The following is a 21,944-nucleotide window of genomic DNA, read 5'->3' on the forward strand; positions in this document are numbered from 1 at the left end:
ACTGGAATAAAAGTCATAAGCAGTGAAAGTGGTATGACATGCTCTTTTTGCTCTCCTCTCCCCAGCGTTCTCCCTTCTCCCCCCCCCCCCTCCCTGCCCCGAAAAGTATTGTTTGGTTTTCTACGGCTAAGGCGAGGTAGGTTATGCACATAGTGCCAAGATGACCGGATTTAGTTTCTCCAGTTTCTGAGTAAGGGTATGAGCCAGTTTTGTTAGTGATTTAATAACTAACCCCTTGTTGCAATTAATGAAGACCTGTCAGAAAGGCCTTTTTAGAAGGCTTGGGTGCAATTGCCTTTCCTTTTCAGAGATGCTTAGAGAAATATATTTTTTTTCCAGGGTGCAGTTTCATAAAACAAGTTCAGCCAACAGTACTACCTCCCACATGCCTTCCCGGTCCTTGCATTACATTCTCTTACTTAGCACTGACTTGATATGCACAGGGTTCAATACAAACTTCACTCCTGAGCCAAAGCAGCTGTAATCAAGCACAAAAAGGTGGCTAATTTTGTGATGGGACAGTGACTTCAATCAAGATCGAGAATTTTGACTTCAAGAAACTCCTGTCTAAGATTAGGAACCGCGCTGTCTTCCCTGTACTCCCCCATGACATACCAGATCTTAACCTACCTGTTCTCCACCTGCAGGGAGGCAGATACACGCACACTCAGCACGCCCTGTGGGGAGACCCACGATCAACCCGCCTTCACTCTCCTCCTCAAAGAAAAGGGATTTCCACTCACTTTAAAAGCAGATCATGTAGTCATTGGGTTTTGGTTGGGTTTTTTGTTTGTGTTTAATAGAACAGAGGTAACTACCACAGGCTACTGGAAAGGCAGAATAATAGTAACGCACAAGCAGGATGTTAGGAGACAAACTGTTTTCAGACGCTCTCTAGTTAAAAACTGCGTTCTGCTCGTGAATTCTCAGCGAAGTTACAACTGAAAGGAGATCCGAAGTGACGGAAAGTCGTTTACAGCAGCGTTTACGAACCGCGACCGAGAGCCTCCTCCCGGTCGGCGGCGGCAGCAGCGGCGGGCGGCAGCGCACCCGCTCCGGTTGGGGCGGCGCCGCGCCGGGGAGCGGGCGGGCAGCACGGGCGGGCTGCACAGCCGGGCCGGCCCGGGGTGGGTCTTTATGTATAAGCGCTTCAAATGTGGAGTTGTTGCTGAGAAAATGTAGGGGTGTTGCATTAGTAACGCGTGGCTCTGGAGAACCGCTGCTTTTTTAGCCAGCCCTTGTGAAAGGGGAGCTTGCCACGAACCTGTCGCCCACGCGTCCTCGCGGCGCTGCAGGACACCGAACCCGGCGGTGCCCGAGCGCGGGGCTCCGCGGGCAGCGCCCTTGAGGTCACAGAACACATGGAGGATAGGGCCTTGGACAGACAGCAGAAAACATCTGCCACGGTCCTCTGTTTGCAGGGGTAGCTTTTGCTGTCAGCTTTGCACCAGCGGTCAGAGCATAAAAGCACCTCTGATCTCTGAACTTTCATAAAGAACATAAAAAACCAAGACCCATGTTTCAACAGGTTTTCACCATGATTTTTTTTTTTTACAGCTTTGAAATAGCTGCTCTGATGAATTTTGTTATTATTCATTTTTACGCTACAGAATATCATAAGATTGTAAAGAAGGCCTTAAAGAAACACTACCTATTGGACAACCATCACGTTATGTTACTCAGCAGTGCCAAACAGGAGGAATCACTAGCATATACTACAATCCAAATGTAAATTACCTCTATGTCATGCAATATATAAACAAGCTTTAATGAGATAGAGTTGATCATGCAGTCAGCAATACTACCACTCTCCTGTGTTTTACTAGACCAAGTACCATCGCTCCAAAAACCACAGCATCCTGCCATGCAGGTAACATGAGCAGCTTATTAAAAAATTTAAAAAAAAAAAAACAAACCAAGAAGCAGAAAACAAATACACAAACAAGAACTCCAAAACCAGCCCACAGCTCTCACTGATGCACTGATTCTTCTCCGAACACCAAGTCAAAGTCGGTACCTTTTACACTAATCTTCAAGATTCCCCCGATCCTGAAAATGCACATCTCTATCCACAAAGCCAGCCCTGCTATTTGCTGCATTTCTCAGTAGCACTGAATGAAATTGTCAGCCTCAACAAGCAGAGCTTGTAAGGTCAGGAGATGGGGTCTCTCAGCAACAAGGCAAAAGCTTTGAGTCTGTTAGTGGAGATGAGCATTCTGAAAGCTGTAAAGTTTGCAATGAGAAAGGAAAACTCACTTAGCTTGTCTTTTTCCAGACCTACAGGTAAAAATAGCACAGAATAAGTAGTGGAAGAAAAAGGGGAGGCAAGGGGAAAAAAGTGTAAAAGAGGGAAAGATACATAAAAAAAAAAAGAAAGAAGTCGACAAGGAATCAATATCCTTAACTACTTCAAGTGAAATGGGAAAAATTAGAATGTTGCCCTAACCTGCTGCTTAAGCTTCAGTTATGTGGCAAAGGGGACATTATAATGATCTCAGAGTTGATAAATCCTCTGGTACAGAGTAAGTACTAGATTTGGCTTCTGTTGAATGTAACGAAGTATCCACTAACACTGGATTATGAAATGTTAGATATTATGAAAGGTAAAATTATTTGTTCAAGAACACATTACTCATTTAGGCAAGTCAAGCACATATATGTCATTATTTAACAAGTGTAGCAGACCCAAAAAATGCGTGTGACCCTTTTTCAGTGTTGCATTATATTTTATGAATCATCAGCAAGAGATGATTAAAAAAAAAAAGAAATCCCATTGTAGCCTTTCAGGTTCTTTCCTTGTACTTAGACAAATACATTTTCTTGCTTATAAAATCCAGAATGTAGGCACATCATGATTTTTTAAACGTTTCAATAATCTGAGCAAGACCCAGCCACAGAATATAAAAGACATCTTCAGAGCTATTAGACTGCCAGCTGTAAGGATTAGCAATGTATTTACAGCATACCAGGCCAATTCAAATCCATACACTATAGGCTACAGAAAACCACTGTCATGCTTCATCTGAAACACGTTTTCTAATTGCTCATAAAAGTAGATTTCCATTGTTATACTAACATATTTAAGATGGTAAATAATATGAAGAATTAGCATTCACCAGCAGATTAAATTACTAACTAGAATCACTTGTCCAAAAACTGATCAGCTCCCCAAAAATGTATGATACTATCTAGCGTGAAATTAGTTTTGGGGTTCTTCTGTTACTAAATGGCAGCAATAGGTATGTGCTATTTAAATATTCTAAATAAACTATCAAGATTTTCCAATACAAATACCACTAGTGAAAAAATAAGACAGTGTTTCCATAGGAAACTCTCTTATTTTAAGGGGCTATTTTCCAGTCAGAGATGTTCAATCTCATGCATTTCAGCAAAAAAACAGATGCTTGCCTTTGTTACTGCAGATGATTAAAGACTTACATTTTATACAATGGGGCATCTAGTTGGAAGGCACCTGATGAGAATACACTGCCCAAAATCACTTCTTCTATTAACCCCCTTGACAGAAGACAACATGAAAGCCCAAGAACAAAACAAATGGAACAGCTTTCTGGGCCCCAGGCAAACTCTTAACACTACCAGAGTTTTTAACTACAGGAGTTATACATTATCAACCTCTGGCTCTGCAACATTTATATACACCAGCATCTGACGCTAGTAGAATTTCTAGTGTAGTTATTATTAGAGATAAGCATACTGATAATTTTAATAAATAATGAAATAATGAAATAAATAATGAAATAATAGATGCGCGTTAACTTTAAAACTCACTGTTAAGTGACTAAGTGTGAATAATTGCATATAGTTTTGTTTCAGTTTATTTGCAAAAGGGGTTAGACTAGGATGAATATTGATAGGCCTACAGTTGCGATAATCACATCTGCAGCTTTCCCAGGGGCAAGCCAACAAAGATTGTTTCTCCTTGTTCCAGTTAAGAGAGGAAGTTAATAGCATATCAGTGCAATTCTTTCCCTTCCACTCCCACCATTTGACATTGAAACTGGCCGTGTACTTTGAAAAATTCGCATCCATCAGAGGTTTTCTTTTCCAAGTCATTAGGACAAATTCAGTTTGTGTTTTATTTTCTAGTTTGGTCATTCTTACTGGCAGCATAAGTTTACTTGAAGCTTTAAGTATTAGAAATGATTACTCAAAACTGAAATACATATAGATGCTGAAGTTATAAAGTGCAACAGACTTAAGCAGCTCAAAAGGAATGAAATGAAAACTCATGTTTCATGAATGAAGAATCACATGCAGACTGAAGGAAATTCACTTTCTTGGCATAATATTACATCCATAACCTAAGCAAGATCTTATGGCAATTAATTTTAATTAGTATCTCAAAGTATTTTTAAAACTTGGTCTATCCTCAGTAAGACATGAACTGTCATTTCCGCTTGTACCAATGAATGAATATGACTGAGTTTGCAGGTATGGTTAGGGAGAGAGAGGATACCCAATTGATTTTTGTTTGCTCATTGAAATAAAACATTTCAGATGAAACAACATTTCACTGTAAAACCATAGAGGCCTAGAAGCAGACATGTTCTTTCTTCTCTTGCAAAATTTTTACATAAAAGAAGGAAGCCAGGCTTCCTATGCTTTTGAAGGTTTCAGATTTTTTCCGAGATATAGCGAGAAGTTAGAAGATTATTTTTAACATTGACGATTAACGTGTCGGTCTGAACTGTCATCATGTATTTCTCTCTTGCCTTTTACTTAGATAATTTAGAATCACATTCTTCAGTAGTTTAGCACTGCACCTAAAAAAAATAAGAACTTACGATGACTATACAAAGGAAATTGATATAGCTATATAATGCTCAAAATCAACCAATTAGCAATTCCTCTAGGTTTGCCATACACCAAGCTAGGATATGCTTAATACACAACTCAAAGCATTCAAGAGGTAAGAAATTAAACACACATATACAGTAAATAGCTTGTGTCAAACAAGTTGTGAACAAATTTTGCCTTTCCCTTCATCCACTTTGGTTAGGAGATAAAAAATTACATGACAGATCAAAACAGTGATACCACCAGACATCTTTGTCTGGATCATTATAAATCTGAGCCACTACAGCAGTTGTCCAAAGCAGAGTTCATTAATTAGAGCTCAAAAATGGACAGTTGTTTCCAACACCTTTTAAGTCAAAAGGTTACAATGCATTTATCTACCACAGTAGTTCCGCTGTACTTTCCTAACAGTAGGTTTGACATTCCATTAAATTCTAATAGTGACAGTGGCTTCAAAACTAACCTAGTCTCTCTGTTTCAAGTGTGTCCAAGCAAAATCTTTCCCCCACTGAAAACAGTGACAAAACTTTTGCTTGATATAATTAATGGCAAGATTCACTGCCCCTGGATCTTACTACTATTAAGTTCTCTAAAAGGAACAGGTTTCTAAATGCATTGCTTCTATAAAAATAGTTACAGTACTCTATTTTATGTAGATGCTATCATTTTCCAAATTTGAAAACAATATATCAGTTCTGGAACTTGGTTGTTGCAGCACTTTCCCCACTACCAAGCTGCAACAAGGTCTTTTACCATCTCATGCCAACACACTCTTCATACCAGTCCCTCCACCACCTTCTCCTCAACTCACTTCATCCAGGACCCACTGTCTCTCCCCTTGCTTCTTCCTCGGCTGCTCCCTCTTCATTGGCTCTCAACCATTTAACAGAACCAGCCACAGCTGCACCTTATCTACATCAGCCAACCCACCGCCCCTGAAGCCAGCCCGCAGGTGTATATTATCAATGCTAATTAACCCAGCTTCATGCCTCTACACTTGGTCCTGTTCCAGTTACATCCACTATGTTGCTTTCCTGAAAACCACTGATTCAACATCCAGAGACGAGTACACAAGCATTAAGAAATCATACCTGCATGAAAGCACCTACAAGAAATATGATATCCTATTTTATTTAATGAAACCTGAAGGGTTTGAGAGGCACTGAGCAGGGGCTGGGGGCAAGTCAGAAGTTGGAAAGAAAAGTGAATTACATGGAATTCTCACACACAGACACAGAGACACACACACAAACACAGAGACATACACAGAGACACACACACACACACACAGATATACATACACACACAGACACAGAGAGACACACACAGGCACACACAGACACATACAGACGCGCACACACAGACACATACAGGCACACACAGACACATAGACATAGAAACACATACAGAGACACACAGACACACACCGACACAGTGTGAGAGACTGTGCCCATGAGACCCACCATTGCCACAGCAGATGTGTTGTCTCAACGTTGCTATGGCAGGAAACTCATGCCATCGCCACAGTGAATGGTCTAACTATATAAGGCAGAAAGATAATACCACTGCCACCACAGAGATTTAGGAGACTGACTCCATGGAGCAACGGGGGAGGCTGATCCTGCAAAACTTCACCAAACCCCTGTGCATGTGCCCAGACTTGGGGTCAGGGGGTCAAGGTGCCCGGAGGCCCCTGAGGAATGTTGGGCACATGCATCATTGCCGGGTGGAGGGTGTGCTTGAGCAGAAAGAGCTTGTAACAACTCTGAAAAAATGGAACCAACTAACATGGAATGGAACATTTCCCCACCGGACTTGGAAATGAATCGGACTGTCGGGATGCCGCAGCTCCGGGGTGGTAGCTATTGCTTTGAACTCTTTCCTTTTCTTTCCTTCTTTCTTTCCTTCTCTTCTCTATTTATCTCTCGCCCTCTCTCTCCCTTTGCATTCGCAGATTTATTGTTGGGGAAATAAAGTTCCTTGGTTGTTGACTCTGTTTTGAGTCTTAATTCTGTTCCCGAGAATACAAACAGAACCACACTCTGGTCTCAGACCAGCATGTGACATTTTAATTGGCATCACGGAGGATTCTCGGTGAAACAGAAAGTTCCAGGTTCTTTATGAGAGACTCGTGTGTGTGTGTGTGTGCCTGAGACATACCTTGGTATGAAGTGAGTGCAGAGTCCAGATCCGCGGTTCTGTTTGTCCACAGGGAAAACAGCCGGAGAAGGACGAAGCAATACAACTGAACAAGAGATGAGTCTCTAAAGAAGTTTAAAGGTGTGACCTCCTGAGAGTGAAGGGGATGGGTAGTAGTAGAGAATTTACAGTAAGGCCCTCTCAGGACGAATAACCTCTCTTTGTGAAATGGGTGCCCACACTTCTAGAGATGTTTGTGATGTTTCCTCCACTGAAGCATGGGGCAGAGATTTATACAAACTGGATGAATTTTTGGGAACCTATCATGTTCACCCAGCTCCCCAAGGGTGAGAATGGGCAAAAAATCACTGGTTCCAACCGCAGAGTATAGTGGATAGGATCATGATATTGCAGAAGGAGGCTGAAGTTAGGCCTGGGAAGGGAAAATCCGTAATTTGTGCAGTTTTAGGAGCAAGTTTGGCAGCAGCCATGGAAGGTAGGAGGCAAAGATTGTGTCAAAATGATGCTGTGATAGATTCCTTGAGGATGGCGATTGAAACACTGAGAGAGCAGTTAGAGGAGACAAAACAGCTATTAGAGCAGGAGAGAAACCAGAATGCTTTGTTAAAAGACACATTAAGAGAAGAATTGTGGAAATAAAAGTGACTCATTTGGGGAGGTGGAGTCGAAGTTAACAGAGAAAGGGATTAGACAAGTATATCCCCAGGGGGATTTACATAGAGCAAAAAAGGCAGCAGAAAACCCTCCTCACATGTATCCCCTAGTTAAGACCGAGTATTTATATGAACAGACAACATTTGTCCCCAAATTGTCACCAAATTGTTACTAAAGAGGTTCCGTTTACAGCGACTGAGTTAGCAAGGACTCCAAAGGAATCCGAAACAGAATGTTTGGAAAGTGTCCTTGTCAGGAGGAGATAGGATTTTGTTGTCAGAGAAGGAAGCAGAAGGGTACTGGGGTCCAGGTGTGTTTTTAACTACTGGCAATCATCGAGCTCCAAGGTCATTAACACAGAGGGCAGTGGACTGGGCTGGGGGACTGAACCCTTTGGAGAGGGAAGACCCCCCCAGCCATCACGGTACGATGGATCAGCTGGTAGAAAGTGTACAAAAGGCAGCTTGTCTGCAGATGATGTATGACAGAAGGCTTGAATCTCACCAGGGCTCTCCCATGGTGATGCCTGTGGACCCAGCACGGATGACTCCTCTAATTCGAGGACTTCCTGATTCTTTAAAACCCATTGGGATCCAGCTTCAAGGGAAGATACAAAATACCCCATATCAGACAGAGTTACATGGTGGGAAGTTGCCCAAGAGCTAATTAACTTTGGGAGAAAATACGGTCCCATTGGTGGATCCTGGCAAAGACCCGAAACAAGAGCCATATGAACTGTGGGAAAAGCTGAGGGATGGTTAGCACAGCCTCAGGGAAGTCAGAATTCTAAATCGGTCTGATTTACTGATCCTGGGGGAGGGAGACCCCTAAGCGGACAGGAATGGTGGCAGTTGGGGCTCCAGAGAGGTATTCCTCGGGATCTAACGGATGGGCTTCCGACCCAGAAATTGGAGCAACTTGTGCAGACATGGTCAGGGCACAAAGTTAGTTTTGAGCCAACCCCTAGTGCCTCACCATCAATAGGCATCGGGGAAAAAGCTGATGAAGTAAAGAGGGCAACGGAAAACTAGATCCTCCGTCCCCCGAAAGTGGGGGTGGGAACGGAGGGTGGATGTTTATTAGGCAACTCACCTTAAATTTGAGAGGAGATTAAATGATTCCAGTGGCTGTAGGAACACAGATAAAAACAGTAACCTTTTTAATTGACACAGGAGCACAAGTCACTGCACTGATGCAGAGTGAGGCGGAGCAATGTGGAATTTTGACTTTGTCTAAAAACCTAATTGTCTTAAATGCTGTAGGGAAAACACAGTCAGTACCTGTGGCCTTGGTAACATTATGGTTGCCTGGGGAGGAAGAACCAGTTAACACCAAGGTTGCAATAGACTCTTTTCCGACAAATCTTTCGGGCATAGAAATATTGAAGAGCAGACAGTGGTATTGATATGGAGAAATAGTGTGAAATGGGGACAATGGACATCGATTGTGATTGTATATGTCTGCCCAGGAATGTGGGTATGGTGACTAGTCATGGGTGCGGTGTCTGCTCACATAGGCACACAGCTTTGAGGAGACAACTACAGTTTTGAGGAGACGCCTGCCCTTCTTCCTCTAACAAAGGGGCTATTTAAAAAAGAATAAGAAAAGGATGAGAGATATTCCAATGCTATCTAGAGGGAGGGAGTGCTAAGTCTCCTTGCTGGAGAAGATCGGATGGTCACAAGAACATGAATCACCTACAAACCTGCAAGACCACCACATTCCAGGCAAAGGACTGATAAGCTAATTAACATACGAAGCGAGAGTAAGCCGGTTTAGGTAACGAATATGTATAGGCGTTAATTGAATATTCATTTGTTTTATTGTATAAATGTGAGATGGTTCGTCACTTTGGGCATGCACGCTTGTGGAGGAGCGATCCCCCGTGCATCTGCGCGCAATAAACATACCTACTTTATAACTTTCGAGTTATAGAGTCTAATTCCGTACGTCAGTATGATACCCAGGGGAATTCATGGTCCTTTGGCATTCCTCAGGTCAGAGAATTAGCTGAAACGTCCTGGGTAAGCAGGTGCACCTGTTGCAAGCAGCACCGACCCTCCCCCTTTCCAGGATGACTAATGTGAAACCCTGTCCCTTGCCATTAGGGGACCGGGAGGGGATAGCTCCTGTCATTGAGGATCTTAAACAACAGGGCTTTTTAACATTCACTCACTCCCCATACAATTCCCCAGTTCGTAAATCAAATGGAAAGTGGAGATTATCGTCGATTTAATGCAAACAGTGGTCCCTTGACAGCAGCAGTGCCTAATTTAGCTGAGCTAATCTCACTCATTCAGGAACAGGCTCATCCGGTGATGGCCACAATTGATGTGAAAGACGTTTGTCATGGTTCCCCTGCAGGAGGAGGACCGTGATCGTTTTGCTTTCACATGGGAGGGATAACAGTATACCTTTACTCGACTCCCTCAGGGATATAAACGTTCTCCCACCCTAGCACACCATGCTTTGGCACAAGAATTAACCTAAATTCTCCCAGAACCGGGAGTTAGAGTTTCTCAATACATCGATGATGTTTTGATAGGAGGGCATCAAATTATTCCAGTACAGGTGACACAGGGAACGATTATACAGCACTTAGAGTCTCTGGGACTCCAGATACCAGAGGAAAAGATATAAACTGCTGCAAATGAAGTGAAATTTTTAGGGATATGGTGGAGAGGAGGTTCAGCCTGTATTTCTCAGGACACACCCTGAACCCTAGAGCAGGTAAGAATTCCAGAAAATAAAAAGGAGCTGCAGCATGCCTTAGGCTTATTGGCCTTTTGAAGAAAACACATCCCAGATTTTGCAATAATTGCACGGCCCTTCTATGACCTGCTGCAAAAAGGAGCAGCTTGGAATGGGCTCCAGCCCATGATGAAGCTTTTTTTTTTTTTTTTTTTTTTTTTACAGCTTTTTGTGTTTGAAGCAAGCACCCGCCAGGCTTTGGGTCCTATTCACCCCACTGGCCCTGTCCAGATTGAGTGGAGGTTTGCACACTCAGGATTGTCAATTCATTTTTGGCCAAAAGGACCAGAAGGTCCTACCCGCCCGATCGGATTTTACTCCAGGAGCTTTAAGGATGCTGAGAAACCATACTCTAATTGGGAAAAAGGATTGTTTGTAGTGAGTGTTGCTCTCAGAGAAGCAGAGCGAACCATATGCCAACAGCCTCTAATTTTAAGGGTACCTTTTAAGGTAATTAAACCTGTGTTAGCAGGAACTCCCACCACCACCACCACCTTCTCCCGCCACGACAGGGTGGCCCAAAGAGATACTGTGAGAAAATGGTATGCTAAGATTGAACATTATTGTAGTGCCTTTACTGTCACTGAAGGCACCCCTGAACAGTTAAATATCCAAGAGGAAGTAACAAAATCCCTGGAGGGGGATACCTCTCCCCCTTCTGTGGTAAAAATCGGAGGAGTTGCAGAATGTGTGGATTACAGATGCCTCTGCTAAGAGAGAGGGTAAACAATGGAGATACCGAGCTGCAGCTATTAATGTAGATGGTAACAGGGAAATCATTACCGAGGTTGAGGGCAGTGCCCAAGTGGGAGAGTTAGGGGCAGTGTGGAGTGTGTTTAATAGCTAAGAAGGGGCTAAGACTCCGGTGTACATTTACACTGACTCGTTTGCAGTGTTCAAAGGATGCACGGAATGGCTCCCTTTTTGGGAACAGAATAACTGGGAAGTAAACCGAGTGCCAGTGTGGCAAAAGGAGAAGTGGCAAAAAATCTTAGATATTGCCAAACATGGGGATTTTGCGGTAGCGTGGGTACCGTCTCACCAGGAAAGGGGCACTGGCAGGTGAATGGAATAATAGGGCAGATGAACTGGCCAGAATTGTTCCTTTGCAGCAGGAAAATCAAACCGGGGAAAACTGGGACAGACTTTTGGAATGGTTACACGTTAAGCGTGGCCACTCAGGGTCTAATGATTTATACAAAGAGGCACATGCCAGAGGCTGGCCTGTCACTCGGGAATCTAGCAAAACCTGTATTTCAGCTTGTGAACAATGTAGACTTGGACTAGAGCGACACCCCATGGAAGATTCCCCCATTCATTTGAGAGATAAAAAGCCTCTCTGGGAAACTTGGCAGATAGATTACAAAGCCAGAAGGGAAGCAGTACGCATTAGCAGGCGTGGAAGTGATTTCTAGCCTAGTTCAAACTGAAGCGTTTCCACGAGCGACTGGGGAAAATACCGTGTGAGCCCTGAAAATTTAGCTTAGTTTCCTCCCAAAACCTGATTCCATTCAGTCAGACAATGGCAGACATTTTACTGCTGCCAAAGTGCAGGAGCGGGCGAGGGAAGAGGGAATCAAGTGGGTATTCCACACCTCATATTACCCCCAAGCTAACGGGATAGTAGAAGGAACTAATGGACTCTTAAAACGATTTCTGAAACCTCACAAGCCACATCGGGTGAAATGCCTTTGGGATGCAGTTCCCCGAGTTAATGATCGCTGGGGAATAAATGGATGTCCCCGACTGAATGCCTTTTGTCCTAAACCCCCGACTTTGACCCCAAAGTCTCAGACTCTCAGTACTCCCGGAGAGCAAGTTTTTTGTCCTGGACAGCCTGTGTGAGTAGAAATGCCAGCCATTGCAGCTGTTCCTCTCATGCTCGCTGAAACTCTTAATAAATATGCTTGGAAAGGCAAAGATGCTCATGGAAAAGAATAAAATCAACACCAGGTGGATTACTCCACCCTTCTAATAACAATTTACTTCTGGTTCCTTTGAAGGAACCGAGTCTGGTTTTCCTTTTCCAGGTGAGGACTCTGGAGCCTGCCTGAAAAAAAGAAACAGCCATATGAAGCTGCTGATTGTCTGTGTGGCTTCATCAGTATTCGCCTTATTAATATTTTTAGGATGTTCGGCATACCACTGCAGACATTGTTTTGGTCGACCATTGTCACCATGTTTAATATCCAGGGAAGCTCCTGTGCCTCCCTCACTCTCAGAGGGTGGCAAGATGGATTTACAGCTTTAGGCCAGCAGGTGGCTGATGCTTTTAATCTGACTAATTGTTGGATATGTGGGAGTCCTTTAGGATTTAAAGACTGGCCATGGACATCAAAACCACTATCCCCAAAATGGCTCGTGAGTAATTTGAGTGACATAACCGTTGGTAATAACTCATTCTATTGGAATGAAGAGATAAACCCATGGAAAATCCAAGTTCCAGAAAAAGGAGAATACTGTTTGAATCGGAACAGCAGCAATGGAGTTTTTGTGGGTCACTGTGTCTAATTGGACATTTAAATATGGAAATCATTGTATTATTCCAGACTGTTGACCTATTAATTGTTCAACTTATAACCACTCTCTTCATGCTTAGGGTGACATGTTATGGTGTTTGTATAACAACACCACCAATGAAAAACTTATCCCTCGCAGGCTAAGTTGGGCATGGGTCAATGAAACTGGACATAAAAAAACTATTTATTAACTTTTGGTCTAGTAGCAATCTATACTGGAGCTAAGGTATTGAGGGAATCTGACCCTTTGACTTGTGCCATCAGTGGCATAACTAACCAAACAGTAACCATTAAGTGTAACTATAGTAGTCCAGTAGAAGCATGGAAATGTGATCTTTGGATTAAAGGGAAAAAGGCAAATAATCAAATTAAGCACCCTTTGGACTTAAAAAACACCACTTATTTTGAAAATCCTTGTAATTCCAATTTGAAGGCACAAAGGGGATGGACCATTTATAAATGGAACTTGGGCCCTAAAAGGTCATTATTGGATTTGTGGTCATCGTGCTTATCGAAATTTACCAAATAATTGGAGTGGAACATGTTATGTGGGTTATATACGCCTCTTCTATTTCCTGCTACCAGGGGAAAATGGAGACAGTTTGGGAGTTATGATATATGATGACCTTAATCGATATCGGTGGTCCATTGACACTTCTATAACAGGTGGTAGCAATAAAACCTGGGCCAAGAGAAGTGGACCCCTCAACGTATCCTAAAACATTATGGACCTGCCACCTGGAACCCCAGTGAGTGGCTCAGCGGTGCTAAAGAACCTATCTATAATCCAAATTGCATTATTTGGTTGCAAGCTGTCCTGGAGATCATTACTAATGAGACAGCACATGCCCTTGACCTATTGGCAGATCAGGCTACACAAATGCTGAACAGCAATATTGCAGCATGGCATGGTTCTCAATTACCTGCTAGCCAAAGAAGGAGGTGTTTGTGGTAAACTAAATTATTCTAATTGCTGCTTAAAAATTGATGATGGCAGCAAAATTATTGAACAGATTACTGCAGGAATACAAAAGCTGGCCCATGTTCCTGTCCAGATGTGGAAAGGCTGGGATATTGACATGTTCTCCTGGTTCCCTGGTCGTCCATGGGTTAAGCGAATCCTATTTTATTTGTTACATGGTCTTGCCATGCTGATGTTTTTACCATGTATCATTCCATGTTTTATACATTTGATTCAACATGTTGTAGCTAAGATGCAATTTATAACTACAGTCTCACCTGACGGTGTTAAAGAAATTCGTCCTGTGCACCCAACTACACCATCAGTAATACAAATTGTATAGTGTTATTTTATTTTCTTTTACCTAAATTTGCGACAGAAGTTTCTAGACCCAGATGGTACATGCACATTAAGCTAAGGGGGCCTGGAAATCTATTTTCCCACTGCGTATCCTGACCCTGACTTTGGCAAAGCAGGGCAGCAGACCACACTTTCTGGCCTGTCCAGGTCTCACTGAATGGCAGCGCAGCCTCCTGGTGTGTCATCCACTCCTCCTAGTTTAGTGTCATCAGCAAACTTGCTGAGGGCACACTCTGTCCCTTCATCCAGGTCACCGATGGATAAGTTGAACAGGACGGGACCCAGTACTGACCCTGGGGAACACTGCTCGAGCTACAGGCCTCCAGCTGGACTCTGCGCTGTTGACCACAACCCTCTGAGCTCTGCCATTCAGCCAGTTCTCAATCCACCTCACTGTCCACCCATCTAACCCACGCTGCCTGAGCTTCCCTGTGAGGGTGTTGTGGGAGGCTGTGTCAAAAGCATTGCTGAAGTCAAGGTAGACAACATCCACTGCTACCCCGTCCTCTACCCAATCAGTCATTGCATCATAGAAAGCTATTAGGTTGGTCGGGCATGATTTCCCCTTGGTGAATACATGTTGACTACTCCTGATAACCTTCTTTTCTTCCACACTTAGAGACTGGCATCCAGGATGAGCTGTTCCATCACCTGTCCAGGGATGGAGGTGAGGCTGACCAGTCTGTACTTTCCTGGGTCTTCCTTCATACCCTTGTAACAGACTGGAGTGACATCGGCTTTCCTCCAGTCCTCAGGCACCTCTCCTGTTCTCCATGACCTTTCAAAGATGATGGAGAGTGGCTTCGTAGTAACATCTGCCAGCTCCCTCAGCACCCGGGGGTGCATCCCATCGGGGCCTGTAGATTTTTGGGTGTCAAGTTGGCTAAAATGATCTATAATGTAATGCTCCTCAACCAAGGGAAAGTTTTTCTTTCTCCTCACTTTCTCTCTTGCCTTCAGGGTCTGGGAAACCCGAGGGGTGGCCTGGGCAGTGAAGACTGAAGCAAAGAAGGCGTTCAGTAACTCTGCTTTCTCTGTATCCTTCATCACCAGGGCACCCACCTTATTCAGCAGCAGGCCCACTTTTTCCCTAGTCATCCTTTTGCTACCTATGTCGGAAGAAGCCATTCTTGTCCTTGACATCCCTTGTCAGATTTAAATCCAAATGGACCTTAGCCTTCTTTGTCACCTCCCTGCATATTCTGATAATGTTCCTACATTCCTCCCTAGCGGCCTGTCCCTTCTCCCACATCCCACAAACTTCCTTCTTGTGTTTGAGCTTTTCTAGGATAAGTTTGAGAACTTCTATGTCACTTCTACGCTTCAGCCAGTAGAGGGCAGCAAAGCACACCGCCGCACCACAGCTTACCTTAAAAGTAGAGGATGGGAAGGGCAGAACCTGAGGAGCAAGTCTGTGTGCGTAATTCCACTGAAAAAACGTTGGCCACAATTCATTTATTCCTTGTGCCAGGAGCAGGCTTTTCCTAGGAATGGTGAGTGCCTTTCATCCTATTATCCCATTCATAGTTAAGAGTTTTTAAAACTGACCCTCTTGGTTTTTTGGCTCATCTCTATTTGCTCTTGTTATGGTTGGAGTCCTATGGCAAGTCCTTGGACCCCTCTTGACATTAAACAATGTTTATTTACAATGAGCATGAGCTTGACTGGCTCAGGGTGTTAATTTGAGAAGTTTTTATCTTCAGAAAGAAAGAAATCCCTTTACATGTGACTAATTATTCTTATATGGAAGACCTAAGGATAATATTTATTGCTCCTCTTATCTCAGTTGTCTGGGCATAAAGTAGAATTAAATCGCAGTGGTAAATGGTAAAAGCCTAAAATGGTGTAGGTGGGAGTATGTGGCGGTACAACATGCAGAGGAATTTTCCTGATTAAAAATTGGACCATGTATCTTTCAGTGACTGTGTTGGATTTTCAGCATAAATTCAAGATGAGAATAGTACTGTTTTCTTAGGGAGGTGTTTGGTTTTTCTCTAAGTATTGGTTCTACACCTTCTCTGAGAAAGAAACTAATACTGCACTTTTTCTTTCTCAGGTTTGGCATCCCTCTGTGAAAATATGCCCAGCAGCAAGGCAAACGAGCCTGGGGATGTAGTTAGAGCCAAGAATGGAAAACCAATACAGGTATGTATGTGAAACCTGGATTTTGAATACTTGTAGTTAATTGGTTTAATCAATCAAGTTATAAGGCTGCAGTCAGAATACATGTTTGAAAAGACCCTTTAAAAAGATAAGCAGTGTAAATGCAGTTTAAATATATATATATATAAGCATGTTATTAATTAGAAATTCCTATCATAAGATTCTTTCAAATATAAATATAGATTGAAGAGATTAGACATGTTTTATAAATTGCTAGGAAAAGCTGAAAAGTATGAGCGTTTACTGAACATGCTAGACAGCCTTTGTTTTAGCACAAGTGGTGGTTACAATGCTTATAAACACAGATCCTCAGTCAGAATGAGTAGCTTACTAATTGCTTCCAGCAGACCCTTCAGGACACTTCCCCGCTATCTGGAGTAAGACATAAGAGTATTAGTTTCCCGCTGACGTAACCAAGGGCTTTACACTGCCAAGCTGCTCTGTACGATCAGGTCTGAGTCATAGGGGCTGTTGGTTCAAAGGAGCTTTCCAAATCAGTATCCAAAATACATATTTAATATTTAATCCAAACTGTTCCATATTCATATAATAGAATAAATGGTACTGAAAGTCACTGTGCTGTAGATGACTGATTTTGTGCAGAAGTAGATGGCATAATATTTCAGTCTGTCTGGATTTCTGTGGTTCTGCCACCTTTGACTTGCGGAGCCTTCTAGTTCCTTGAGGTTCTTCTCCCAAAACTGAGTTCAGTCACCCTCTGCTTTGAGGGAAAAGACTGGGCACACATCCCCCCACCAGGAAGAAATTAGCAAGACGGTGCTAGTAGCTCAGAGCACATCATGCAATTAATCTTGCAGAATTTATCCTGAGCTTTCCCTGAATGGGGAAAGCAGCAAAGAGGCTATTGATTTTTTTTTAATTATATTTTTTTTTTAGGAAATAAGTTTCAAGGTCCAAAGAGAAAGCAGTACAACAAAGAACCGTTTCCAGGCTTGCGTCTGTGCTTCTTTGTGGCACAGAATCACAGAATGGGCAGAGTTGGAAGGGATTTCTGGGGATCATCTAGTCCAATCCCCCCCCTAAAGCAGGTTCTCCTAGAGCAGGTTGCACAGAATTCCATCCAGGCAGGTTTTGAATGTCTCCAGAGGAGGAGACCCCACAACCTCTCTGGGCTGCCAGTTCCAGTGCTCTGTCACCCTCAAAGAAGTTTCTCCTCACATTCAGATGGCACCATCTGCATTGCAGTTTGTGCCCGTTGCCCCTTGTCCTGTCACTGAGCCTGCTGAAAAGAGCCTGGCCCCATCCTCTTGACACTTGCCCTTAATATATTTGTAGACATTGGTAAGACAACTCTCTCCTTCTTTGCAGTTTCCATTTGCCAGATCACTGTGCTTGCTCAGTACCCACCCCTGAGATTCCCGGGGCTTTGCTGGGAATGGTAACCGGCCCTCTGGGCATGGTTACTCCATTGGGGTAACAATCTCCAATTGGGAGATTTGGAGCTCCACTGGGGCACATCTCCAGCCTCCAGGCTCTTCTGAGGAGTCAGCAGTGCAGAGGCCCAGCATACAGAGGAGGTTGCAGTGGTGAAAGATGACTTGACCTCAGTTACAAATTTTATTTTATAAATGTAACTGTATATCAGTATCTTTCTTTTTTTCTTTTTTTCCTTTTTTTTTTTGTAGTTTGAGTAAATTTGATTACTTGAAGTTCCTAGGGCCTGTGGCAATGCATTTACAACCTGACAGCTATTTAAAATAGTAAGTAAGAAATTAGTCAGTGAAAGGGATATTTTGAGTAGTTAATCTGTTTTTACTGGTTTTGCACCTGAAGGTAGATAACACAGATGCAGAAGGAAGACTGCTGTTAGCTGATGCTCTCTGTTATGCCCACAATTTTAATGCAAGGGCTACTGTGAATGCTGCAACGTTAACAGGTAAGCAGTCTCCCCCCTAGCTCACTTTGCAAGTCAGTTCTTTGTTGCTGTCATTAATTGGGCTGTGGATTAGTTGCACTTTGTTTCGAAAGCCAACCTGAATAGTGGCTGAGATGATTTTACATGTTGCGGGACAACAGGTAGCACAGTTTATGCTCTAATAACTTGTACAGCTGCACTGTGTCTATAGGACAAGGGAGGGTATTGGCATGCCCGGTACAGCAGTGTCAACGAAGTTGGGCCAGCCCAGCTGAGCTGGAACCTAAAAGGGCAGGAAAACCTACAGAGACTTCCTGCAGATGTTTCTGCAGATCTTCCCAGTGCTTCCATTTCTGAGCTAAGCCCTCCCAACTCCCAGGGCTAAGTGATGCAGAGATGCTGGCATGGTTGTGGAAGTATCCTACCAAGTCCATATGGCAATGGCCGTGCTGGAGCCAAAGTAGTTTCTTTGTGAATGGCTTCTGGACTGCCTGAGCTCTGACCTAGCCAGCACCAGTTCTTCCGTTATGTGAGCTAACTTAGGTCTCCCTGAAACTAGGTAATAGAGTCATTATCATCTTCCTAAGAGTTTGTTTGACTGAAGTATCTCTTTATTTTATGTGCAGTTTGCATACTTTCAGGCATAATAAAATGTGCTTCAATTGTTTCATCTCTACAGTTGTATATGAATGAGGTTATAATTTTAAATTTAAAACCAGCAGCCTTGTGTATGCATCTCATGAACTGCAGTAACAAGCTGTCATGGGTGAAGTCACTAGCTGAAATGAGAAGAAACATGGAAGAGGAGTTCCGACAGGAGTCCACTGTGTTGCTTAATGAATATGCTAAACAAAATAATTAGCTTTCTATATTTTCTCTAGTAGTGCTTTAAATTATGTTCCATCTGTTTTACCAGTTCAAACACTGATATGTTTTATACTGATCAAATGTTTCAATAAACAGAAGGGAAGCTGATTTTAAGATCATTTGCTTGTATAAAAGTATTCCCATATAAAGGGCATGACAGGAGGAGGAGTTTACTCCTGCTACAGATTATTCTGTGTTTGGGTTGCTTGGGCACCAAGTAAAAAAGGACAGCTCCTGTAGAAATCTCTTTGATATATCGCTTTGTTAAATTACCTTTTTTTTTTTTTTAATCTCACTGAGGATTGAGTGTTGATATTAGAGAAGCAGTTCTGTGGCATAAAATAAACACGTATATAATCCCTCTGGTTTAGGCATAATTTAGTACTTTGATAAAGATGATTTTCACTTTGAGTAAATTATGCCATACAAAAACCTTTTCAAGTGAAATTCACAAAAGGGGAAGTATCAGCTTGAAAATTGTAGAGGTCTATAAACTGGAAAAAGTCCACTCACTTTTATTGTTTCCATATGGAAAATATAATTTACACTTTTTTTTTTTTTTGAGGACACTGTTATTGCTGAATGCATTGTATTAGAAATATTGCTAAGAAACATCAAGCTGAAACCAGAAAATCTCATTTCACGAAATACAGAATATAATGTTTATGAATTCTTGTCCTGCTAGTTTATATACCTGTTTTGACAATGTTTAAACTTCTAAAAATTGAAGTGTACTAACATATTTTTTGCAGACTTCATAAATTATTGATAATGGGAATTAAAGATGGAAAGTGAGGAGTCAGGATGCAGAGGAATAGCTCAGGTCTACCTTTGCCTTTGTATAGCCTTGAAGGTATATGTCTGTAGGTGTCATGGCTGTTGCATTGGGGTCTGCTGTGACTGGAGTGTTCACAAACTCACCTTGGCTTTGGACTCACCTTTATGAGGTAGGCCATCTGCATTATTATTAGATCATAGTAATAACTTAGTAATAGCAGTTATTACTGGAAAGGTTGTGTGTTACTGAAAGTGTTACTTTATGGAAATCTAAAAGTTATATTATTGCATTAGGAATGGTGTTAGTACTGTATTTAATTGAAAATAATTTTGACAATTAATAGCTCTTTAGTAAGGTTTAATATACAGCAAACAGCATGCACATCATCTCAAATCTGCATGTTCTGGTAACTTATTCCATATGCATAAGCTCTGGACTACTGACAGTAATTAGTTCATGTTAAAAAGATAATTGATCTTGCTTAACACAGAGACAAATTCAGAGAGGCTCATGAGTGGCTGAAGTGGAATGGCTAAAGGAAGTCTCTGCAGGGAAGGGTTTGTATCGTCAGGGGGAAAAAAATGAAAAAAAAAAAAAGGCGCAGTCTTTAGATTTTGCCTTTTGACTTTAAGTATCTAAAAAAGTAGGATTCACTGCTTTGTTTTGCAGTGTATTTCCCAATACATAGTATTATACTGGGCTGAAGACCTTTATACTGATCAAAGCTGAACAAAAATATGCATGATAGTGGGGCTTACAAATGTAGGTTTTTTATTAAAAAAAAAAAGCCAAAACTTTCACTGTTTCTTTTTCAGGTCAGCATTTTGACAGGAGACAGAGTTTGGAGAATGCCTCTCTTTGAACATTATGCAAAACAAGTAACAGACTGTCCTCTTGCAGATCTGAGTAACATTGGAAAGTATAGCAGGTAAGGTGTGCCAGTATCCTTCATGTGCCCCTTTCTTTCAGTGCATTTATTTAATGTTTGCACTGTTGGTGTTGCTTTAGAAACAATACAATTTTTCTGCTTCCCACAGAGCTGGAGGAGCATGCACAGCTGCTGCATTCCTGAAGGAATTTGTGAATGCCTCTCACTGGGCTCATTTAGATATAGCTGGTGTGATGTCGAATAAAGATGAGGTGCCCTATCTTCGAAAAGGCATGGCAGGGCAGCCTACAAGAACACTAGTAGAGTTTGCAGCTCGATTAAGTCAAGAAAGTCACAATACCAAATTAAACACTTACTCTAAAATCACCCACTCTGCCTTAAGAAAAAAAAATCTTAAAGTACTATCTGTAAATGAATGCCCCAAGCATATTTTCACTATGGCAATGAACTACCAAATGCATTTTATAAATCATTACTTGGGTAAGAATATTTCACCTTTGAGATTTGTCACCTCATATTATGCAATTTAAAATAAAAAATATTCTGTTTCAACTATTAAGATACTTAGTACCAAAACACGATGATGGAAAACATCTGAGCTTCTATTTTATATGTAAAGTAAGTATAATTATTGCAGACAATAAATCTTACTTGGGTGTGTGTGTTGATTGACAGAGTATTGACGGTAGATGGAGATCACAGCTGTGCCTTGGGTTTGCATGAATTGTAGGTGACGTGAAAGGTAACTCGGCAATGTTGTTTATAAAAATACCATTTTAAAATTTTTCCTTAGAAAAAGTAAGATGGCTGTTGGTATCAGGGTAGAAATGATGTGCCATCAGACTCTCTCAGCTGTTGCAATTAGTACGATTAGCATGGCTTCAGCACTATGTTACATAGTGCGTCTTCAACAAGGGCCAGCAAGAGTGTATCTGTAACTGTTTTACAAAAACTAATGAAGGGAATTCGGCGTTTGGTGGGTTTTTGAGGGGGAACCTGCCACTATCTCCCATCATTTGTCACCCTGCTCTTTCCCCCCTTTCCTGGTGTGCGGCTGTCAGGCTCCAGGCAGGGACATGTGGCCCTGAATCAGTTCGAACGTCAAACAGATTTAACACGCCATGGGGTGATGTTTTCTGGAGAGGGTG

At 42.2% G+C, this 21,944-nt stretch overlaps 1 protein-coding gene across 2 annotated transcripts; it reads left to right on the forward strand.

The window, feature by feature from the left end:
- Positions 1 to 15,603: 15,603 nt before the first annotated feature.
- On the forward strand, positions 15,604 to 21,468 carry LOC119149087 (cytosol aminopeptidase-like). 2 transcript variants are annotated; one of them, XR_005104570.1, is made up of 6 exons: positions 15,604 to 15,716; positions 16,280 to 16,368; positions 18,181 to 18,283; positions 19,882 to 20,076; positions 20,723 to 20,835; positions 20,945 to 21,468. XR_005104570.1 is itself a non-coding variant. In XM_037389983.1 (3 exons), the coding sequence occupies exons 1-3, from the start codon at positions 19,987 to 19,989 to the stop codon at positions 21,324 to 21,326; spliced, it is 585 nt and encodes a 194-aa protein (XP_037245880.1). In that variant the 5' UTR covers positions 19,882 to 19,986; the 3' UTR covers positions 21,327 to 21,468. The 2 variants fall into 2 exon arrangements, 1 of the variants encoding a protein (XP_037245880.1); XM_037389983.1 differs by lacking the exons at positions 15,604 to 15,716; positions 16,280 to 16,368; positions 18,181 to 18,283.
- Positions 21,469 to 21,944: the final 476 nt, after the last annotated feature.

The sequence above is a fragment of the Falco rusticolus genome, chromosome 1 (assembly GCF_015220075.1).
Source record: "Falco rusticolus isolate bFalRus1 chromosome 1, bFalRus1.pri, whole genome shotgun sequence".
Taxonomy (NCBI): Eukaryota; Metazoa; Chordata; class Aves; order Falconiformes; family Falconidae; genus Falco; species Falco rusticolus.

What these genes read in the sequence shown, in the direction of transcription:
- LOC119149087 (XM_037389983.1), top strand. Translation starts at nt 19,987, where the DNA reads ATGTCTGTAGGTGTCATGGCTGTTGCATTGGGGTCTGCTGTGACTGGA. An exon ending in TTTGGACTCACCTTTATGAG is followed by an intron (nt 20,077 to 20,722) that starts GTAGGCCATCTG and finishes TTTCTTTTTCAG; the next exon opens with GTCAGCATTTTGACAGGAGA. An exon ending in AACATTGGAAAGTATAGCAG is followed by an intron (nt 20,836 to 20,944) that starts GTAAGGTGTGCC and finishes TGCTTCCCACAG; the next exon opens with AGCTGGAGGAGCATGCACAG.